Source organism: Salvelinus alpinus, chromosome 3 (assembly GCF_045679555.1).
Source record: "Salvelinus alpinus chromosome 3, SLU_Salpinus.1, whole genome shotgun sequence".
Lineage (NCBI taxonomy): Eukaryota > Metazoa > Chordata > Actinopteri > Salmoniformes > Salmonidae > Salvelinus > Salvelinus alpinus.
Window position 1 is genome coordinate 29,523,821 of NC_092088.1, and position 19,356 is coordinate 29,543,176.

The 19,356-nt window shown below is 43.0% G+C and overlaps 1 protein-coding gene across 1 annotated transcript in view; it reads left to right on the forward strand.

The window, feature by feature from the left end:
* Positions 1-19,356, forward strand: part of lrp2b (low density lipoprotein receptor-related protein 2b) — a 127,644-nt gene that overhangs the window by 93,866 nt on the left and 14,422 nt on the right. The window contains exons 63-73 of the mRNA XM_071391154.1: positions 108-224; positions 432-569; positions 5,883-6,005; positions 7,259-7,387; positions 12,505-12,636; positions 16,638-16,763; positions 17,101-17,244; positions 17,603-17,768; positions 18,073-18,201; positions 18,539-18,759; positions 19,112-19,294. Of these exons, the coding sequence (XP_071247255.1) occupies positions 108-224; positions 432-569; positions 5,883-6,005; positions 7,259-7,387; positions 12,505-12,636; positions 16,638-16,763; positions 17,101-17,244; positions 17,603-17,768; positions 18,073-18,201; positions 18,539-18,759; positions 19,112-19,294 (1,608 nt within the window). The remainder of the gene's footprint in view (positions 1-107; positions 225-431; positions 570-5,882; positions 6,006-7,258; positions 7,388-12,504; positions 12,637-16,637; positions 16,764-17,100; positions 17,245-17,602; positions 17,769-18,072; positions 18,202-18,538; positions 18,760-19,111; positions 19,295-19,356) is intronic.

The following is a 19,356-nucleotide window of genomic DNA, read 5'->3' on the forward strand; positions in this document are numbered from 1 at the left end:
TCTCCCCTCTCTTCTCCCACTTTCTTGCTCTCTTTTCTCTCATTCTACATGTCTCTCTCTCACATACACACACTCACCTGGTCACTCTACCTTCCTCTCACACACAGAGTTGAAGACATGTCGTCCAGGGTATTTCCAGTGTCTGTCGGGTCACTGTATCCCCGGCGCTCTTCAATGTGACGGACGACCAGACTGCTTGGACATCTCTGACGAGAGCTCCTGTCGTAAGTCTCTACAAGAGGAACTGTTTCAATTAGCAAGCCATTTCTCTACCCCAATGCTAGCCGTTTCGCTATTTTGCTTAACCAATGCTAGCCATTTCTCTACACCTTTACCAGCCATTTTGTCACACCAATGCTAGCCATTTCGCTATTTAAAAAAAATGATATGCAAATACGTTTCTCATTCCCTACCTTTTCCCCAAACCATAGCGACCCGTTACCCAGGGGGCCGCTGGTGTCCCAACCACCAGTTCCAGTGTGCGAACAAGCTGTGTGTGTATGAGAACTGGGTGTGTGACGGCAACAACGACTGTGGAGACCACTCCGACGAGGAGCTCATCTTATGTTGTAAGACACACACACACATGCAAGTGCTCCCTCACACAAACACACACACACACACAAACACTCTCTAACATGATGGCATTTATTTGGTTATGTCTTCTGGTCTCCTTTTCATTGCAGACTGCTTAAAGGGCAATTCCACCACTTTCCAACCACCTATTCATTATCTCCAGCACCATACCCATGTCTACATAATATGTACATATAATGTAAAAAGGGCACATTTCTATTTTCTTTGGGTAAAAATATAAAAAGAAAGGACATTAAGTCCTACTCTATGACATCATCAATGAGTTTTTTGCCAGGGGAAAGGCATTTTCTTGCTCCCCTTGTCATTGTGAATCTCATAGTGTTTTAAAATCACTGATTTTAAAATGTTTTTACTTTTGATAACATCATCAAATGGCACTTTTACCTTTTTTTAATACAAATTGTAGAAATGTGCCACTTTCACATTTGTAGACACTGGTATGAGAGATTTACCTTAATGTTCTTACCTGAGGGTTATACTACGAATCAAGCTAGATGTACTCAGGCTTTTCTGAAATGAGCTAACTTCAGTTAGCTTCACATTCCAGCACAGGCTTAATCCATGTTACGAAGGTAGATATTGATTGTGCACCCGTCACTTACTCAAGCCTGCTCGAGCCGGGCATGAAACTGCACATACATGTTGCATTTGACTAGACGAACGCCGAACTCTTCATTGAGATTATGCTGAAACATCAATTCATGGGCAAGTCAGTGCCACATTTTAATATTTGCCAAAATTAAAGAAAAGTTAACCTGCAAATTCATCAGGCTATGGTGTGAAACGGGCTATTAGAAATGCTGTCTTTCAAGTCCCTTTTTCCCCATAATTGTATTAAGTTATATGAAAGTTTAACTGTGCGTGAATTTTAAAATGCATCCTGTCATTACCCCTTGACTTATTCCACATTTTGTTCTTACAGCCCGAATTCAAAATGGATCAAATATATTTTTCTCTCTCACCCATCTTAACACAATACCCATCATGACAAAGTGAAAACTTGTTTTTAGAAATGTTTGCAAATGTATTGAACATGAAATACAGAAATATCAAATTTCCATAAATCAATGCATGTTAGAATCACCTTTGACAGTGATTACAGCTGTGAGTCTTTCTGGGTAAGTCTCTAAGCGCTTTGTACACCTGGATGTATAATATTCCAATATTTGCCCACTATTCTTTAAAAAATTATTGTCATAGATTTTCAAGCAGATTTATGTCAAAACTATAACTCGGTCACTCAGGAACATTCATCTTCTTGGTAAGCAACTCCAGTATATATTTGGCCTTGTGTTTTACGTTATTGTCCAGTCAGTGCTTAATTTGAGCTGGATCTGCTGGATTCGGCACCTCTCAGATTTGACTTTGTTTGTTCCGGCGCCTATTTGCCCAGATCCGGTACCTCTCGCAGCATGATTTTATTAATTATTTCACTGTTCGCACTCTAGACATTTCTAATAAAAACGATCATCAGCATTAAATCAAATTGCCTCCTCGTTATTTCTCCCGCCCCCCAGAAAGACCATCATATAAAAGCGCGGTGATCCTTCCATGTAGTCATCCTATCTACCACACTGATTCCAGACCTGCTCTCTTATTTGTACGTGGGGTTATGGGGAGTGACAGTGGGGTTAAATCACACGTTGCAAAAATAAATGTACACATACATGTTATTCAATCATTGCACCAGCACTGCTCGCGCACCAACGAGCGTTTCCAGGCGCTAAAATAGAAGTTGATTCTATTTGTGACGTGCTGCGAGTCCTGCCTCTCTCATCTCCTCATTGGTTTTCAGAAGCATATACCCACGTGATATCTCCTCATTGGTTATACCCACGTGGGTGATTGAAAGATGAACTGAGGTCGGTTGTGGTAATGCTCCTTATTATGAAAGTTTAGTTGCCAATCGCCATATAAAGTCCAAAGAAGAAAAAGAAGCCTGGAAGGAGGAGAGATGACTAGAAATAAAATAAAATTGTATTAGTCACATGCGCCGAATACAGTGGAATGCTTACTTACGAGCCCCTAACCAACAATGCAGTTATAATAAAAATACAGATAAGAATAAGAGATAAAAGTAACAAGCAATTAAAAAACAGCAGTAAAATATCAATAGCGAGACTATATACAGGGGGAGTACTGATACAGAGTCAATGTGCGGGAGCACCGGTTAGTTGAGGTAGTATGTACATATAAGTAGAGTTATTAAAGTGACTATGCATAGATGACAACAGAGAGTAGCAGTGGAGTAAAACGGGGGAGGGGGGGGCGCAATGCAGATAGTCTGGGTAGCCATTTGACTAGATGTTCAGGAGTCTTATGGCTTGAGGAAGAAGCTGTTTAGAAGCATCTTGGACCTAGACTTGGCGCCCCGGTACCGCTTGCCATGCGGTAGCAGAGATAACAGTCTATGACTAGGGTGGCTGGAGTCTATTGTCCATTGTCCATTTTTAGGGTCTTCCTCTGACATCGCCTGGCATAGAGGTCATGGATGGCAGGAAGCTTGGGCCGTACGCACTACCCTCTGTAGTACCTTGCGGTTGGAGGCCGAGCAGTTGCCATACCAGGTAGTGATGCAACCAGTCAGGATGCTCTCGATGGTGCAGCTGTAGAACCTTTTGAGGATCTGTGGACCCATGCCAAATCTTTTCAGTCTCCTGAGGGGGAATAGGTTTTGTCGTGCCCTCTTCACGACTGTCTTGGTGTGCTTGGACCATGTTAGTTTGTTGGTGATGTGGACACCAAGGAACTTGAAGCTCTCAACCTGCTCGACTACAGCTGCATCGATGAGAATGGGGGCGTGCTCGGTCCTCCTTTTCCTGTAGTCCACAATCATCTCCTTTGTCTTGATCACGTTGAGGCAGGGGTAGTTATCCTGGCACCACACGGCCAGGTCTCTGACCTCCTCCCTATAGGCTGTCTCGTCGTTGTCTGTGATCAGGCCTACTACTGTTGTGTCATCGGCAAATTTAATGATGGTGTTGGAGTCGTGCCTGGCCTTGCAGTCATGAGTGAACAGGAAGTACAGGAGGGGACTGAGCACGCACCCTTGAGGGGCCCCTGTGTTGAGGATCAGCGTGGTGGATGTGTTGTTACCTACCCTTACCACCTGGGGGTGGTCCATCAGCAAGTCCAGGATCCAGTTGCAGAGGGAGGTGATTAGTCCCAGGGTCCTTAGCTTATTGATGAGATTTGAGTGCACTATGGTGTTGAACGCTGAGCTGTAGTCAATGAATAGCATTCTCACATAGGTATTCCTTTTGTCCAGGTGGGAAAGGGCAGTGTGGAGTGCAATAGAGATTGCATCATCTGTGGATCTGTTGGGGCGGTATGCAAATTGGAGTGGGTCTAGGGTTTCTGGGATGATGGTGTTGATGTGAGCCATGGCCAGCCTTTCAAAGCACTTCATGGTTAGAGATGTGAGTGCTAGGGGTCGGTAGTCATTTAGGCAGGTTACCTTAGTGTTTTTGGGCACAGGCACCATGGTGGTCTGCTTAACACATGCTGGTATTACAGACTCGGACAGGGAGAGGTTGAAAATGTCAGTGAGGACACTTGCTAGTTGGTCAGCGTGTCACTGGGCAGCTCTCGGCTGTGCTTCCCTTTGTAGTCTGTAATGGTTTTGCAAGCCCTGCCACATATTTGGCCAGCAGCATACCACCCTGCATACCACTGCTGGCTTGCTTCTGAAGCTAAGCAGGGTTGGTCCTGGTCAGTCCCTGGATGGGAGACCAGGTGCTGCTGGAAGTGGTGTTGGAGGGCCAGTAGGAGGCACTCTTTCTTCTGGTCTAAACAAAGATCCCAATGCCCCAGGGCAGTGATTGGGGACACTGCTCTGTGTAGGGTGCCGTCTTTCGGATGGGACGTTAAACGGGTGTCCTGACTCTCTGAGGTCATTAAAGATCCCATGGCACTTATCGTAAGAGTAGGGGTGTTAACCCCGGTGTCCTGGCTAAATTCCCAATCTGGCCCTCAACCATCACGGTCACCTAATAATCCCCAGTTTACAATTGGCTCATTCATCCCCCTCCTCTCCCCTGTAACTATTCCCCAGGTCGTTGCTGCAAATGAGAACGTGTTCTCAGTCAACTTACCTGGTAAAATAACGGTTAAATAAAAAAATAAAAAATAAAAATAAAAAATATGAGAAGCATCGGAGCCGGTGTAGTACGATTCGATCTTAGTCCTATATTAACGCTTTACCTGTTTGCTGTTTGATGGTTTGTCGGAGGGCATAGCGGGATTTCTTATAAGCTTCCGGTTTAGAGTCCCGCTCCTTGAAAGCAGCAGCTCTAGCCTTTAGCTCAGTGCGGATGTTGCCTGTAATCCATGGCTTCTGGTTGGGATATGTACGTACGGTCACTGTGGGGACGACGTCATCGATGCACTTATTGATGAAGCCACTGACTGATGTGGTGTACTCCGCAATGCCATCGGAAGAATCCCGGAACATATTCCAGTCTGTGCTAGCAAAATAGTCCTGTAGCTTAGCATCTGCTTCATCTGACCACTTTTTTATTGACTAACCGGTACCCCCGCACATTGACTCTGTACCGGTACCCCTTGTATATAGTCTCGTTATTGTTATTTTACTACTGCTCTATAATTACTTGTTCCTTTTATTTCTTATTCATATTTTTTAAACTACATTGTTAGTTAGGGGCTTGTAAGTAAGCGTTTCACTGTATTTGGTGCATGTGACTAATAACATAACATTATAACATTTAATTTGATTTGAAACTAATATGCGTTTGACACTTGAGCTTCCTACCGCCAGCCGAAAATAAAGCCCTCAGTATATTAATTGTTTGTTTTTACAGTCATTTTTATCAATTATCTTTATCAAGGAGGTCAATGATTTCAGACCCCACTGTGTATATTTCAATATTTATATTTTTAACACACAAAAATATTTAATCAGTCGTCTGATGGGATGATGATGCACTCTTTGCAAGCGGGAGGGAATCTAATTTGATTGGTCCCCAACTCACGGCTCAAACCCTTCATTCAGAATAATTGGAGCTATCCCGGAGATAGCCTGCTCCGGAGCAGGTTAGTTCTGAAGGATTCGTTGCCATAGAAATTGAACTGGCTAAAAGGTGAGCCACTTTCGTGTCATCGGTTATCCCGAGTTGAACTTAGAGTTGACCAAAGTTACCTCGCTAAATCCTCAAGCCAAATTCGTAGTATAGAGCTCAGGGCAACCAATATAACTGTAGAAATACAGTCGTGTATGTTTGTCAAATTAATTCATACCCATTTCCTCCTTTGGTGTTGCTTGCCAGTGAACATCACCTGTGAGATGCCATCGAGGTTCCGCTGCGCTAACGGCTACTGCATCTACTCTGGGAATCTATGTAACCAGAAGGACGACTGTGGGGACGGAAGTGACGAGAAGGAGGACCTCTGTAAGCAACGCACCCCACAACGCAACAGTTGTGAATGCTGCCCTAATGCAATGTGTTGTGGAGGTTACGTTCAGTAGACGCAGAAATAATGCAACCTGTAGTGATGTTTAGTGAACGTAGCCCCAGTGCAACATATTGGGGTTTATCTAGGTTTCGTTAAAGCCGCCCTTATGACTGTAGCCCTTATGCAAATAGTATTATGATTATGTTTGAGTGAACGTATCCCTAACCCAAATATGCATTAGGTTAAGGTTCCGTGAACACAGCCCTTATATTTGAAAATGTATTAAAATATGCACTGAGTGTACAAAACATTAGGAACACCTTCTTAATATTGAGTTTAATCCACTTTTTGCCCCCAGAACAGACACAATTTGTTGGGCCATGGACTACAAGGTGTCGAAAGCGTTCCACAGGGATGCTGGCACATGTTGGCTCCGATGCGTCCCACAGTTGTGTCAAGTTGGGTAGTGGACCATTCTTGATACACACAGGAAACTGTTGAACATGAAAGACCTAGCAGCGTTGTAGTTCTTGGCACACTCAAAGCCAGTGTGCCTGGCACCAACTTCCATACCCCGTTCAAAGGCACTTAAATCTTTTGTCTTGCCCATTCACCCTCTGAATTGCACACATACACAATCCATGTCTCAATTGTCTCAAAAATCCTTCTTTAACCTGTCTCCTCCCCTTCATCTACACTGATTGAAGTGTATTTAACAGGTGACATCAATAAGGGATCATAGCTTTCACTTGGATTCAGCTGGTCATGTCATGGAAAGAGCATGTTTTGTACACTCAGTGTACTTTTTCCAATGGAATCTCCCCGAACATTCCATGGATGACTTAATCTCAAATTAAGGGTGAAAGGCAAGAGGGGCAGCATTTATGACTATTGAAATAACAATATTAGAGATTTTTAAAAAATAAAAAAGTAGTTGTTTGATTGTTGTACAATCCGGCTTAAAAATCAATCTAGACAAATTATTTTTAGACGAGATTGCTGCTGTTTTGTCATGAATTTAGGTAGTTTTGTAATACTTTTGGGGGTACAACAGGATGAGACAAAAGATAAATTAAGAGTTGAATGCACCTTTGATTGTGTTTTTAAATATTTGTGTGTGCCTGTGTGTTTGCGTTCATGCTTGTGTGTGTGTGTTCATCCTAGTGTGTGTGTGTGTGTGTGTGTGTGTACTCATCCTAGCGTGTGTGTGTGTGTTCATCCTAGTGTGTGTGTGTGTGTTTCCTTACAGGCCGTGAGCCCACCCTGGCTCCTTGCACCCTCCAGGAGTTCAAATGTACCAATGGACAGTGTGTAGCCCTGCCCTATGTGTGTGACCACAATGACAACTGTGGGGACCTCACTGACGAGATAGGCTGCAGTGAGTTCAACATCATTCTCTCACAACATGAATCTTCTGAGAGAGCAAAACCCATTGCTCATAATTATTTGTATTACATTATTGATACATTACAAATGAGTAACCATCATCTGCAATGTACATTTGAAGTCGGAAGTTTCCATACACTTAGGTTGGAGTCATTGAAACTCGTTTTTCAACCACTCCTCAAGTTTCTTGTTAACAAACTGTAGTTTTGCAAGTCGGTTAGGACATCTACCTTGCATGACACAAGTCATTTTTCCAACAATTGTTTACAGACAGATTATTTCACTTATAATTCACTGTATCACAATTCCAGTGGGTCAGAAGTTTACATACACTAAGTTGACTGTGCCTTTAAACAGCTTGGAAAATTACATAAAATGATGTCATGGCTTTAGAGGCTGATAGGCTTATTGACATAATTTGAGTCAATTAGAGGTGTAATTGTGGGTGTATTTCAAGGCCTACCTTCAAACTCAGTGCCTCTTTGCTTGACATCATGGGAAAATGAAAGGAAATCAGCCAAGACTTCAGAAAAAAAATTGTAGACCTCCACAAGTCTGGTTCATCCTTTGGAGCAATTTCCAAACGCATGAAGGTACCACGTTCATCTGTACAAACAATAATACGCAAGCATAAACACCATGGGACCACGCAGCCGTCATACCGCTCAGGAAGAAGACACGTTCTGTCTCCTGGAGATTAACATACTTTGGTGCGAAAAGTGCAAATCAATCCCAGTACAACAGCAAAGGACCTTGTGAAGATGCTGGAAGAAACGGGTACGAAATTATCTATATCCACAGTGAAACGAGGCCTACATCGACATAACCTGAAAGGCCACTCAGCAAGGAAGAAGCCACTGCTCCAAAACTGGCATAAAAAAGCCAGACTACGGTTTGCAACTGCACATGGGGACAAACATCGTACTTTTTGGAGAAATGTCCTCTGGTCTGATGAAACAAAAATAGAACTGTTTTGCCATAATGACCATCGTTATGTTTGGAGGGAAAAGGGGGAGGCTTGCAACCCGAAGAACACCGTGAAGCACTGGGGTGGCAGCATCATGTTGTGGGGATGCTTTGCTGCAGGAGGGATTGGTGCACTTCTCAAAATAGATGGCAACATGAGGGAGGAAAATTATGTGGATATATTGAAGCAACATCTCAAGACATCAGTCAGGAAGTTAAAGCTTGGTCTCAAATGTGTCTTCCAAATGGACAATGACCCCAAGCATACTTCCAAAGTTGTGGCAAAATGGCTTAAGGACAACAAAGTCAAGGTATTGGAGTGGCCATCACAAAGCCCTGATCTCAATCCTATAGAAAATGTGTGGGCAGAACTGAAAAAGCGTGTGCGAGCAAGGAGGCCTACAAACCTGACTCAGTAACACCAGCTCTGTCATTATTGTGGGAAGCTTGTGGAAGGCTACCCGAAACGTTTGACCCAAATTAAACAATTTAAAGGCAATACTACCAAATACTAATTGACTGTATGTAAACTTCTGACCCACTGGGAATGTGATGAAAGAAGTAAAAGCTGAAATAAATCATTCTTTCAACTATTATTCTGACATTTCACATTCTTAAAATAAAGTGCTGATCCTAACTGACCTAAGACAGGGAATTTTTAAAAGGATTAAATGTCAGGAATTGTGAAAAACGGAGTTGAAATGTATTTGGCTAAGGTGTATGTAAACTTCCGACATCAACTGTATCTGTGAAGGAACTGGCCGTACCGATGCACACTAAGAGGTTAATTAAAATGGTAACTGGACTGGAAACATTTTCTAAATCTGTAAATAATTATTATAAAACTGATGGGTTAAAAAAGAGGCTAAAATACAGACGATTGATCCAAGATGGCGTAGCAGTCGGACGTGTTTGTCTTGTCCCGTGTAAATAGTCGTTTTCCTAGTTTTTTCGTATATATTTCATATATATTTTAATCTCACTTTCCATCTACGAACTGAATAGACTTTCCTGCAACCCGCCTCACCCAATGTGGTGCGGTTCTGCTAATCGGAACCCCCATCAGAAGCTAGCCAGCTAACTAGCTACTAGCTAGTAGTCAGTTAGCCACTGTTAGCGGTCTTCACCGTTAACTCGGACACCAGCCAGCTTCAGCTCGGTCAATACCTGCCAGTCTGCACAGCGCGATATCAACCCAGAACTTATCGGACTGCTTTTTCTCTACCTCATCACCGGATTCCTGCAACAAGCCCTGGACCATTAAACCGGATCGTCACAGCTAGCTAGATGCAATCGGGTGGCTATTGCTGGCTAACACCTCTGTCCCGAAGCAAGCACCAGTTAGCCTTGAGCTAGCCTCGAGCTAGGCCTTCTCCCGGCTAGCCGAAGAGGTCTACCAGCTAATTCTTGGGCTACTATACCTCTTTTGCCAATTGGCTTGGACCCTTTATTGCCGACACGGAACCCCGCCGATCTATCACGACTGGTCTGCCGACGTAATCGTCCGAGGTGTTTTCAACAGGCTTTTCCGTTGCAAAATCGCCGAAGCCCACCTGCAATTACCGGCTCACTAGCTCTCTGAATCGCCGTGTCTCAGCTCGCCTAGCGTAGTAGCGACTACCTAAGGCTCCCTGACTCACCTATTGCTGCTCATTGGACCCTATGACCACTCAGATACACATGCCTCTCCCTAATGTCAATATGCCTTGTCTATTGTTGGTTTTGGTTAGTTATTATTGTCTTATTTTACTGTAGAGCCCCCAGCCCAACATGCCTTAGATAGCCCTTTTGTCCCATCCCCCACACATGCGGTGACCTCACATGGCTTAACTGGTGCCTCTAGAGACAAAACCTCTCATCGTCACTCAATGCCTAGGTTTACCTCCACTGTTCCCACATCCTACCATACCCTTGTCTGTACATTATGCACTGAATCTATTCTACCACGCCCAGAAATCTGCCCCTTTTACTCTCTGTTCCGAACGCACTAGGCGACCAGTTCTTATAACCTTTAGCAGCCCCCAGCACCACACCTGTTCCCCAGGCGCTCTCATTTGTTGACTTCTGTAACCATAAAAGCCTTGGTTTCATGCATGTTAACATCAGAAGCCTCCTCCCTAAGTTTGTTTTATTTACTGCTTTAGCACACTCCGCCAACCCTGATGTCCTAGCCGTGTCCGAATCCTGGCTTAGGAAGGCCACCAAAAATTCTGACATTTCCATCCCCAACTACAGCATTTTCCGACAAGATAGAACTGCCAAAGGGGGCGGAGTTGCAATCTACTGTAGAGATAGCCTGCAGAGTTCTGTCATACTATCCAGGTCTGTGCACAAACAATTCGAGCTTCTACTTTTAAAAATCCACCTTTCCAGAAACAAGTCTCTCACCGTTGCCACTTGTTATAGACCCACCTCAGCCCCTAGCTGTGCCCTGGACACCATATGTGAATTGATTGCCCCCCATCTATCTTCAGAGTTTGTACTGATAGGTGACCTATACTGGGATATGTATAACACCCTGGCCGTCCTACAATCTAAGCTAGATGCCCTCAATCTCACACAAATTATCAAGGAATCTACCAGGTACAACCCTAAATCCGTAACCATGGGCACCATCTTAGATATCATCCTGACCAACTTGCCCTCTAAATACACCTCTGCTGTCTTCAACCAGGATCTCAGCGATCACTGCCTCAGTAATGGGTCCGCGGTCAAACGACCACCCCTCATCACTGTCAAACGCTCCCTAAAACACTTCAGATATATTGACCTCATCCCGTCAGTATAGGATGCCTGGTTGCTCTTTAAAAGTGCTTTCCTCACCATCTTAAATAAGCATGCCCCATTTAAAAAAAGAAGAAAAATGAACTAAGAACAGATATAGCCCTTGATTCACCCCAGACTTGACTGCCCTTGACCAGCACGAAAACATCCTGTGGCGTTTTGCATTAGCATCGAATAGCCCCCGCGATATGCAACTTTTCAGGGAAGTCAGGAACCAATATGCACAGTCAGTTAGGAAAGCTAAGGCTAGCTTTTTCAAACAGAAATTTGCATCCTGTAGCACTAATTCCAAAAAGTGTTGGGACACTAAAATCCATGGAGAATAAGAGCACCTCCTCCCAGCTGCCCACTGCACTGAGGCTAAGAAACACTGTCACCACCGATAAATCTACGATAATCGATCATTTCAATAAGCATTTTTCTACGGCTGGCCATGCTTTCCACCTGGCTACCCCTACCCCGGGCAACAGCTCTGCACCCCCTGCAGCAACTTGCCCAAGCCCCACCCGCTTCTCCTTCACCCAAATCCAGACAGCTGATGTTCTGAAAGAGCTGCAAAACCTGGATCCCTACAAGTCAGCACTGCTTTGCTTTATCTTGGCCAGGTCGCAGTTGTAAATGAGAACTTGTTCTCAACTGGCCTACCTGGTTAAATAAAGGTGAAATAAAAAACTAAAATAAAAAACAATGCTAAAGGTTTTAAAATCAACAAACTTTACTGCAGAGCATAAAAGCATGTCTACCTCCTTTCATTAAGTATTTCTCCTACACTGTTCAAACAGACACCATTCTAAAGCAACACACAATAATTAAGGTCAATAATTAACACAGTAATTAAAATCAACACATTTGAACACACTCAAACTGACAAGACAAACACTTGAAACTGTTGAAGGTGAAGTTGATGGTACATGTATAGCAAGGTTTGAATGATATGAAACACAATTTGGGCGGAATTAAACAACATATTTGACAAACTAACACATTTCAAATGTATAAGTGAAGGTGCATTGTCCTTATGCAGATGCTATCTTCACAGTATATATTATGTCATTTGTAAGTAGGTCATTTACCTCAGCCTTTCTCAACCGCAATTCCATGTATTTGATGTATTCAAACACCACTGAAACTAGTGAACTAATCAGCGAGGGGTGTGCAGGTGTTGGAGTACAACTAAACGATGGAATGACTGGTGGGCCTCGAGGATTGGGTTGAGAAAGGCTGCTCTACCTTACTTGAATCCTACTTTCATAGCCTGAACCAGAATCCTTACCTTTAAACGATTGTTTATTACTGTGATATTATCAAAAGCTGATTTAGACAAATGGAGAAAGTGACCCATTGTGTGCCCTGTTTCAGATTTTGGCCATGACCGGACCTGTGAGGAGAAACTGTGTCAGCACGAGTGTACCAACCTGAACAAGACCGGCTTCATCTGCTCCTGTAGACCTGGATACAGAGTGGACCCGGACAGCACCTTCAACTGCAAAGGTACACACATATAGAGACATGCTCACTAGGGTTGACCCAATTTAGTCGTCTGGTCGATAGGCTGTTTGTTGTTTGACCGAGATTACTTTAGTTGAGCAAAAAATAAATAAATCATGGTGTACAAGACACCTGTCTGAGTGGACTACTCCATTGTGGGGGCTGTGGGGATGGCGCAGTCCATCACTAAGGCATGTGCTACTGAAATTGTATATGGTTAAGGGCAATGGTACAACACCAATAAAAAATATATATATTTTATAACAAATGAGCTTTCTCCCTCGTTTGATAGCGGTTGCTGTCCGCAGTTCTGAAACGTGAGTGCGCTTTTGAATTGGTGCCTTTTCCTAGACCATGTTGCTATGTGCATAATAGCAAAGTTAACCTTGTATATTGGTGTTGAGAACAACGTGGTGGAGGCAGCAGCGGAGTTAGGAGACGAGAAGTGAGAAGTGAAAAGTGAGGAGAGAGGAAACCCGAACTTAATTAGGTCTATAATCAATAGCCTAACTGTTAAATGTGCCTGTTTTTTTTAATCATCCATACATACTTTATCTACAGAAATAAGACAGATCCTGCTTGTGTTGCCTGTTTGAGTGTTTGTTTAATTGCCTACTGATTCCGTCAGTACCAAGCCTCATGCAACACAACATGTCGGATAAACAATTTCACAAATTCGGATGTTTTTAATATTTGCTTGTTTTTAATATAAGCCTCCTTTTCTTGATCTCTTTGTTATTGTTATTTTCATGATCATCATTATAAGTAATGTCATTATCATTAGTAGGGTTAGTAGTTTATAAGCTATATGGAATTGTTTTAAGAAGGTCATACCAAGGATAATTTTTCTATTTGATTTTTAGAATTTGAAGACCCCTTGAAGTATCAAAAAAATATATAACAAAAAATATTTAAAAAAATTTTTTGGGGCCTTACTGCTATTAGCCCATTCAAACGCATTGAATAACAGATTCACTACATGGAACAACAAAATCTAAAGGAAATTTGTTCTGAAGTGTCTGTCCTATATCTCAGAGATGTAAGAAAGATCAGGAAACATTTGTTGTATTTTTTGTACATGTATTTAACCCCTTATTTTTGCCACTAAACAGTGTCCATATACTGTACTTCCATAAATTGTTTCAACTAGTACAATGGGACCTTCAGACAAGTCTTTTGAGGCCTCGAGCAAAACAAGAGTCTCATTTTTACACAGAGGGGTCATATTAGTGTGTAACCCAAACCGTTTGGATGCTACAGACAGACGTTGGCAAATCGGTTGTACCGACTGCAGATGAGTCCCAAGACGCTTGTGGGGGGTGTCATAGAGCAAGATTCTCATCTTTCCATAGAGGGGTCATAATACACTGCTCAAAAAAATAAAGGGAACACTTAAACAACACAATGTAACTCCAAGTCAATCACACTTCTGTGAAATCAAACTGTCCACTTAGGAAGCAGCACTGATAGACAATAAATTTCACATGCTGTTGTGCAAATGGAATAGACAAAAGGTGGAAATTATAGGCAATTAGCAAGACACCCCCAATAAAGGAGTGGTTCTGCAGGTGGTGACCACAGACCACTTCTCAGTTCCTATGCTTCCTGGCTGATGTTTTGGTCACTTTTGAATGCTGGCGGTGATTTCACTCTAGTGGTAGCATGAGACGGAGTCTACAACCCACACAAGTGGCTCAGGTAGTGCAGCTCATCCAGGATGGCACATCAATGCGAGCTGTGGCAAGAAGGTTTGCTGTGTCTGTCAGCGTAGTGTCCAGGGCATGGAGGCGCTACCAGGAGACAGGCCAGTACATCAGGAGACGTGGAGGAGGCCGTAGGAGGGCAACAACCCAGCAGCAGGACCGCTACCTGCACCTTTGTGCAAGGAGGAGCACTGCCAGAGCCCTGCAAAATGACCTCCAGCAGGCCACAAATATGCATGTGTCTGCTCAAACGGTCAGAAACAGACTCCATGAGGGTGGTATGAGGGCCCGACGTCCACAGGTGGGGGTTGTGCTTACAGCCCAACACCGTGCAGGACGTTTGGCATTTGCCAGAGAACACCAAGATTGGCAAATTCACCACTGGCGCCCTGTGCTCTTCACAGATGAAAGCAGGTTCACACGCACATGTGACAGACGTGACAGAGTCTGGAGACGCCGTGGAGAACGTTCTGCTTCCTGCAACATCCTCCAGCATGACCGGTTTGGCGGTGGGTCAGTCATGGTGTGGTGCGGCATTTCTTTGGGTGGCCGCACAGCCTTCCATGTGCTCGCCAGAGGTAGCCTGACTGCCATTAGGTACCGAGATGAGATCCTCAGACCCCTTGTGAGACCATATGCTGGTGCGGTTGGCCCTGGGTTCCTCCTAATGCAAGACAATGCTAGACCTCATGTGGCTGGAGTGTGTCAGCAGTTCCTGCAAGAGGAAGGCATTGATGCTATGGACTGGCCCACCCGTTACCCAGACCTGAATCCAATTGAGCACATCTGGGACATCATGTCTCGCTCCATCCACCAACGCCACGTTGCACCACAGACTGTCCAGGAGTTGGCGGATGCTTTAGTCCAGGTCTGGGAGGAGATCCCTCAGGAGACCATCCGCCACCTCATCAGGAGCATGCCCAGGCGTTGTAGGGAGGTCATACAGGCACGTGGAGGCCACACACACTACTGAGCCTCATTCTGACTTGTTTTAAGGACATTACATCAAAGTTGGATCAGCCTGTAGTGTGGTTTTCCACTTTAATTTTGGTCTGGACTCCAAATCCAGACCTCCATGGGTTGATAAATTTGATTTCCATTGATAGTTTTTGTGTGATTTTGTTGTCAGCATATTCCACTATGTAAAGAAAAAGTAAACTAAGTATTTAATAAGAATATTTCATTCATTCAGATCTAGGATGTGTTATTTTAGTGTTCCCTTTATTTTTTTGAGCAGTGTAGTTTCTAGGCCAATCCGTTCGGACGCTACAGACTATTTTGTGAGTATACCGATCTTCGGGTCGCCATGTTCTGACAAACACCGTTCTAGTTCTATCACCTTCCACTGCGGCTACGGAAGTGTTACTTAGGCGGATGCGGTTGACTGAGAGGCATCCAATGCAAAATTGATATCTCTAGCTTAAACTGACAGACTTTTTTTATGGGGATTTTTTGTTTTATGCAGATTTTTTGTTTTATGCGACTTTGATTTCCACGAGGGCGCGGACATCGACCTTAGGTTAATTATTTAATCAAACAGAGCGCTTAAAGCACCAGACAAGCTCAGTGCATATAGTTGATTTGATTAAAACACATAGGATGTTTTCAGTCTATATATGTAAAAATACACATTTCAAAAATGTCAACCAATCCAGATTTTTTGGAGTCCGGGACAGCCCTAATGCTTGGACGCACACATACACACTCCAACATTCACTTAAACAACATTCAACTTACACTACACCCACACAGACATAAACAACATGAGTATTGTTTATTTTTTTATTTTTTTAACTCTGTTTATTAAGTTTTACACACACAGACAAGACAAAGCAATATAAATAATATACTCAACTAGAAAAAAAATACAAATAATACACAATAATACAAAAGAAATATATAATAAAAAAAAATATAATAAAAAAAAAAAAAAAAAAATATAGCTTTAAAGATCTGAGTATTGTTTATTAACTGGATCATTGCCTTCATTCCATCTCTTCCTTGTAGAGTTGTTGTTCACTGAAAACAATGAAACACAATCAACGAAGCGTAGATAACCCTCTGAAAGAACATGAATCAAAGTGTTTGTTGTAAAAAGCAGCATTAGTACAACTCCTTTTTGTGGTTATATACAGTATTGGTCAATTCTTTGTCCCAAAAAATGTATATTTAAGTCAACGTTTACAATATGGAGGGCAAACTCACTTCCTAACATCCACCCACCCCTACCTAGACCTTGCTACCCTATAAACAATAACAAGCACATATAGTTACTTAACTTTCTACCAACATTTTCCCCAGATATCAACGAGTGTGAGGTACATGGGACTTGCCCGCAGATCTGCAAGAACACCAAGGGCGGGTACGACTGTGAGTGTGCCCCCGGGTACCGCAAAGTGGGTAATGGCAACCAGTGTGAAGCTGAGGGTGAGTTCACACCTCTACCATACTGTTGTTTAGACCTGAGACCTAAAGCTTTGTTTGAGAAATATGCTAATTGCTAAGTATTTTGCTAATTAAAGACCAGTTGTCTAATTTGCAAATTAACAGTTTGTTGGTTTTATCTAATTGTAGTACTGTTTAGGCCTATAAATTGAGTGTTTGAGATTTAAAAATAATCTCCATAATATTATACACTTATGAACAAAGAGTAACAATATTGTTATTATTACAGTTGCTATTAATTTATCGATGTTTCTGGAGAAACGTTTTATGGGGAAACTTAAAAAATTTACTTTTTCCTACTTCAACACAAACTTACCAGGTGCCGGGCCTCTCCTGTTGCTCCCAGAGAATATCCGTATCCGGAAGTTCAACTTGCAGATGGAGGCCTACCATGACTTCCTCGAGGAGCAGGAGCACATCATGGCTCTGGACTATGACTGGGACCACAACAACACTGGACTCAGTATGTCACACAAACAAAATTAGCTGCCTCCTATGACCCAGACAAAATAGCTACGATAATACAAAAAATACATTTTTTATTTTTTATTATTTTTTTAATATATATATATTTTTTACATTTTACAAAGAAACATGAAGTTCCCAAAGAAACCTTACTTATCAAAGTCAGGAATGCATATTCAAATACGTGTTTAACATGTTAGTTAAACTTACATGGAAAACCTTCATTATCATCAATATCATAAAAAAGTGACTAATTATAATCAAAAGTGACTAAATAATGCAAAAATAACAATCCTGACAAAAATACGGTATCAATGTTAAAAGAGAGCTGACTAAGCTCTCCATGTCTTTCTCAGGTATGGTGTATTTCACGGTGGAGGGGAAGGACAATGCGGCAGGCGCCATCAAGCGGGCATATATACCCACAGTGGACGACAATAGCAACAATATAGCCGCCGCTGTCGACCTGGGCATCAAATACATTACCACGCCAGATGGCATCGCTGTTGACTGGGTCGGAAGGTAGGATGGCATGGCTGCGCCTATTTATTTATTTGTTTGTTTGTTTGTTGTTCAGCTTCCCTTGTGATGCAGAACTGGGCATACTCTCCTACTGTGTGGTTTTGTGTTTCATTCATATTCTGAAATGTTCACATTATGGAAATGTCATGTAGTCTGTTAGCTAATATATCGATAACTGAAATTGTCACGGCAGTGGTATCTACACATTACTTGTTATATGTATGTTAATGGCTGGGAATGACTTTGATATGCAGTGCTATAACATGCTTGGGACATGACATGTTCTTTATTTTCCTGTGAATAGGAACCTGTACTGGGCGGACTCGAGAGTCAAGAGAATAGAGGTGGCCATGCTGGATGGGCGCTACAGGAAGCACCTGGTCAAGACGGACATTGACCATCCCTCTGCTGTGGCTGTCAATCCTCGACTGGGGTGAGAATCATTGTCGGCTTCAATGAGTCTGGGGCTTGTATTAGAAGCTGTGGGTGATGCTTCGAGAGGCTCACAATTGTTTTGTCCCAAACGATTCATACAAATAGAAAATGTGAACTGGTTTCAACTACAAATTGATGGATCATCGCAGTACGACAGTTTTCACAATTGATGTGCAAGCAGTCATGGATGCGACATGGTCATATTTGTTGTTGACCTCGGAATTCTTTGGACAAAAAAATCTGACATTGTCTGAAAAGCCCCTTACAAAATAAATCTACTGAAGGTGAAACACTTATCCCTCATTTTCCTTTTCCACTTTACTTTCTTCGTCCAGGATGCTGTACTGGGCGGACCGCGGAACCGCGGCCAGGATTGAGTACTCATGGTTGGACGGGCAGCACCGGAATGTCCTGGTGCCCGACGGCCTGGGTTTTCCAACAGGCCTGTCAATCGACTACGCCAACGGTGACCGGGTCTACTGGTCCGATGCCAAGGAGAGTCGCATTGAGTCGGTGCTACCTTCCGGAGAAGACCGCCGCACTGCACTGTATATTGGTGAGGCTGGAGGGCGGAGTAATACACCATGGGGTGGAGGGAAACACATGAGGCCTGAAAATAGTATATTTTTTATTGTTTGCTTTAATTGTACAAAACTCTATCATACGATTGCCATGCCTCTCTGTGACAGTCAGCTGACTTACTATTCAAACGTGATGCTTTTTTATTCTTTAAAGGGGCATTACACCCAATCTAAGTTTGTGGAGAATTGGTTCGTTTTGACATTAGATTACTTATAGGTCTGAAAATGAACAGAAATTAAGGTGGTACATTACATGGTTTCTAACCCTATTTTCTTTAATCGATAACCTGTCATTTCTAACCCCTGTGTTTGTCTCTGTGGGCCCAGATGTGCGGTACCCTTTCAGTGTGAGTGTGTTTGAGGACCACATTTACTGGAGCACGCAAGAGAAAGGGGAAGTGTTCCGGCAGGACAAGTTTGGCCGTGGCACCAAGACCAAGCTGCTCACCGCTGGGCCCTGGCTCACCCAGATCAGCGTGTACCAGCAGCAGAGATACAACTCAATAGGCAGTGAGTGACACTTCAAACATCTGTGTTTCCTGTTTGATATATATTAAAATGCAGTCTAGGTT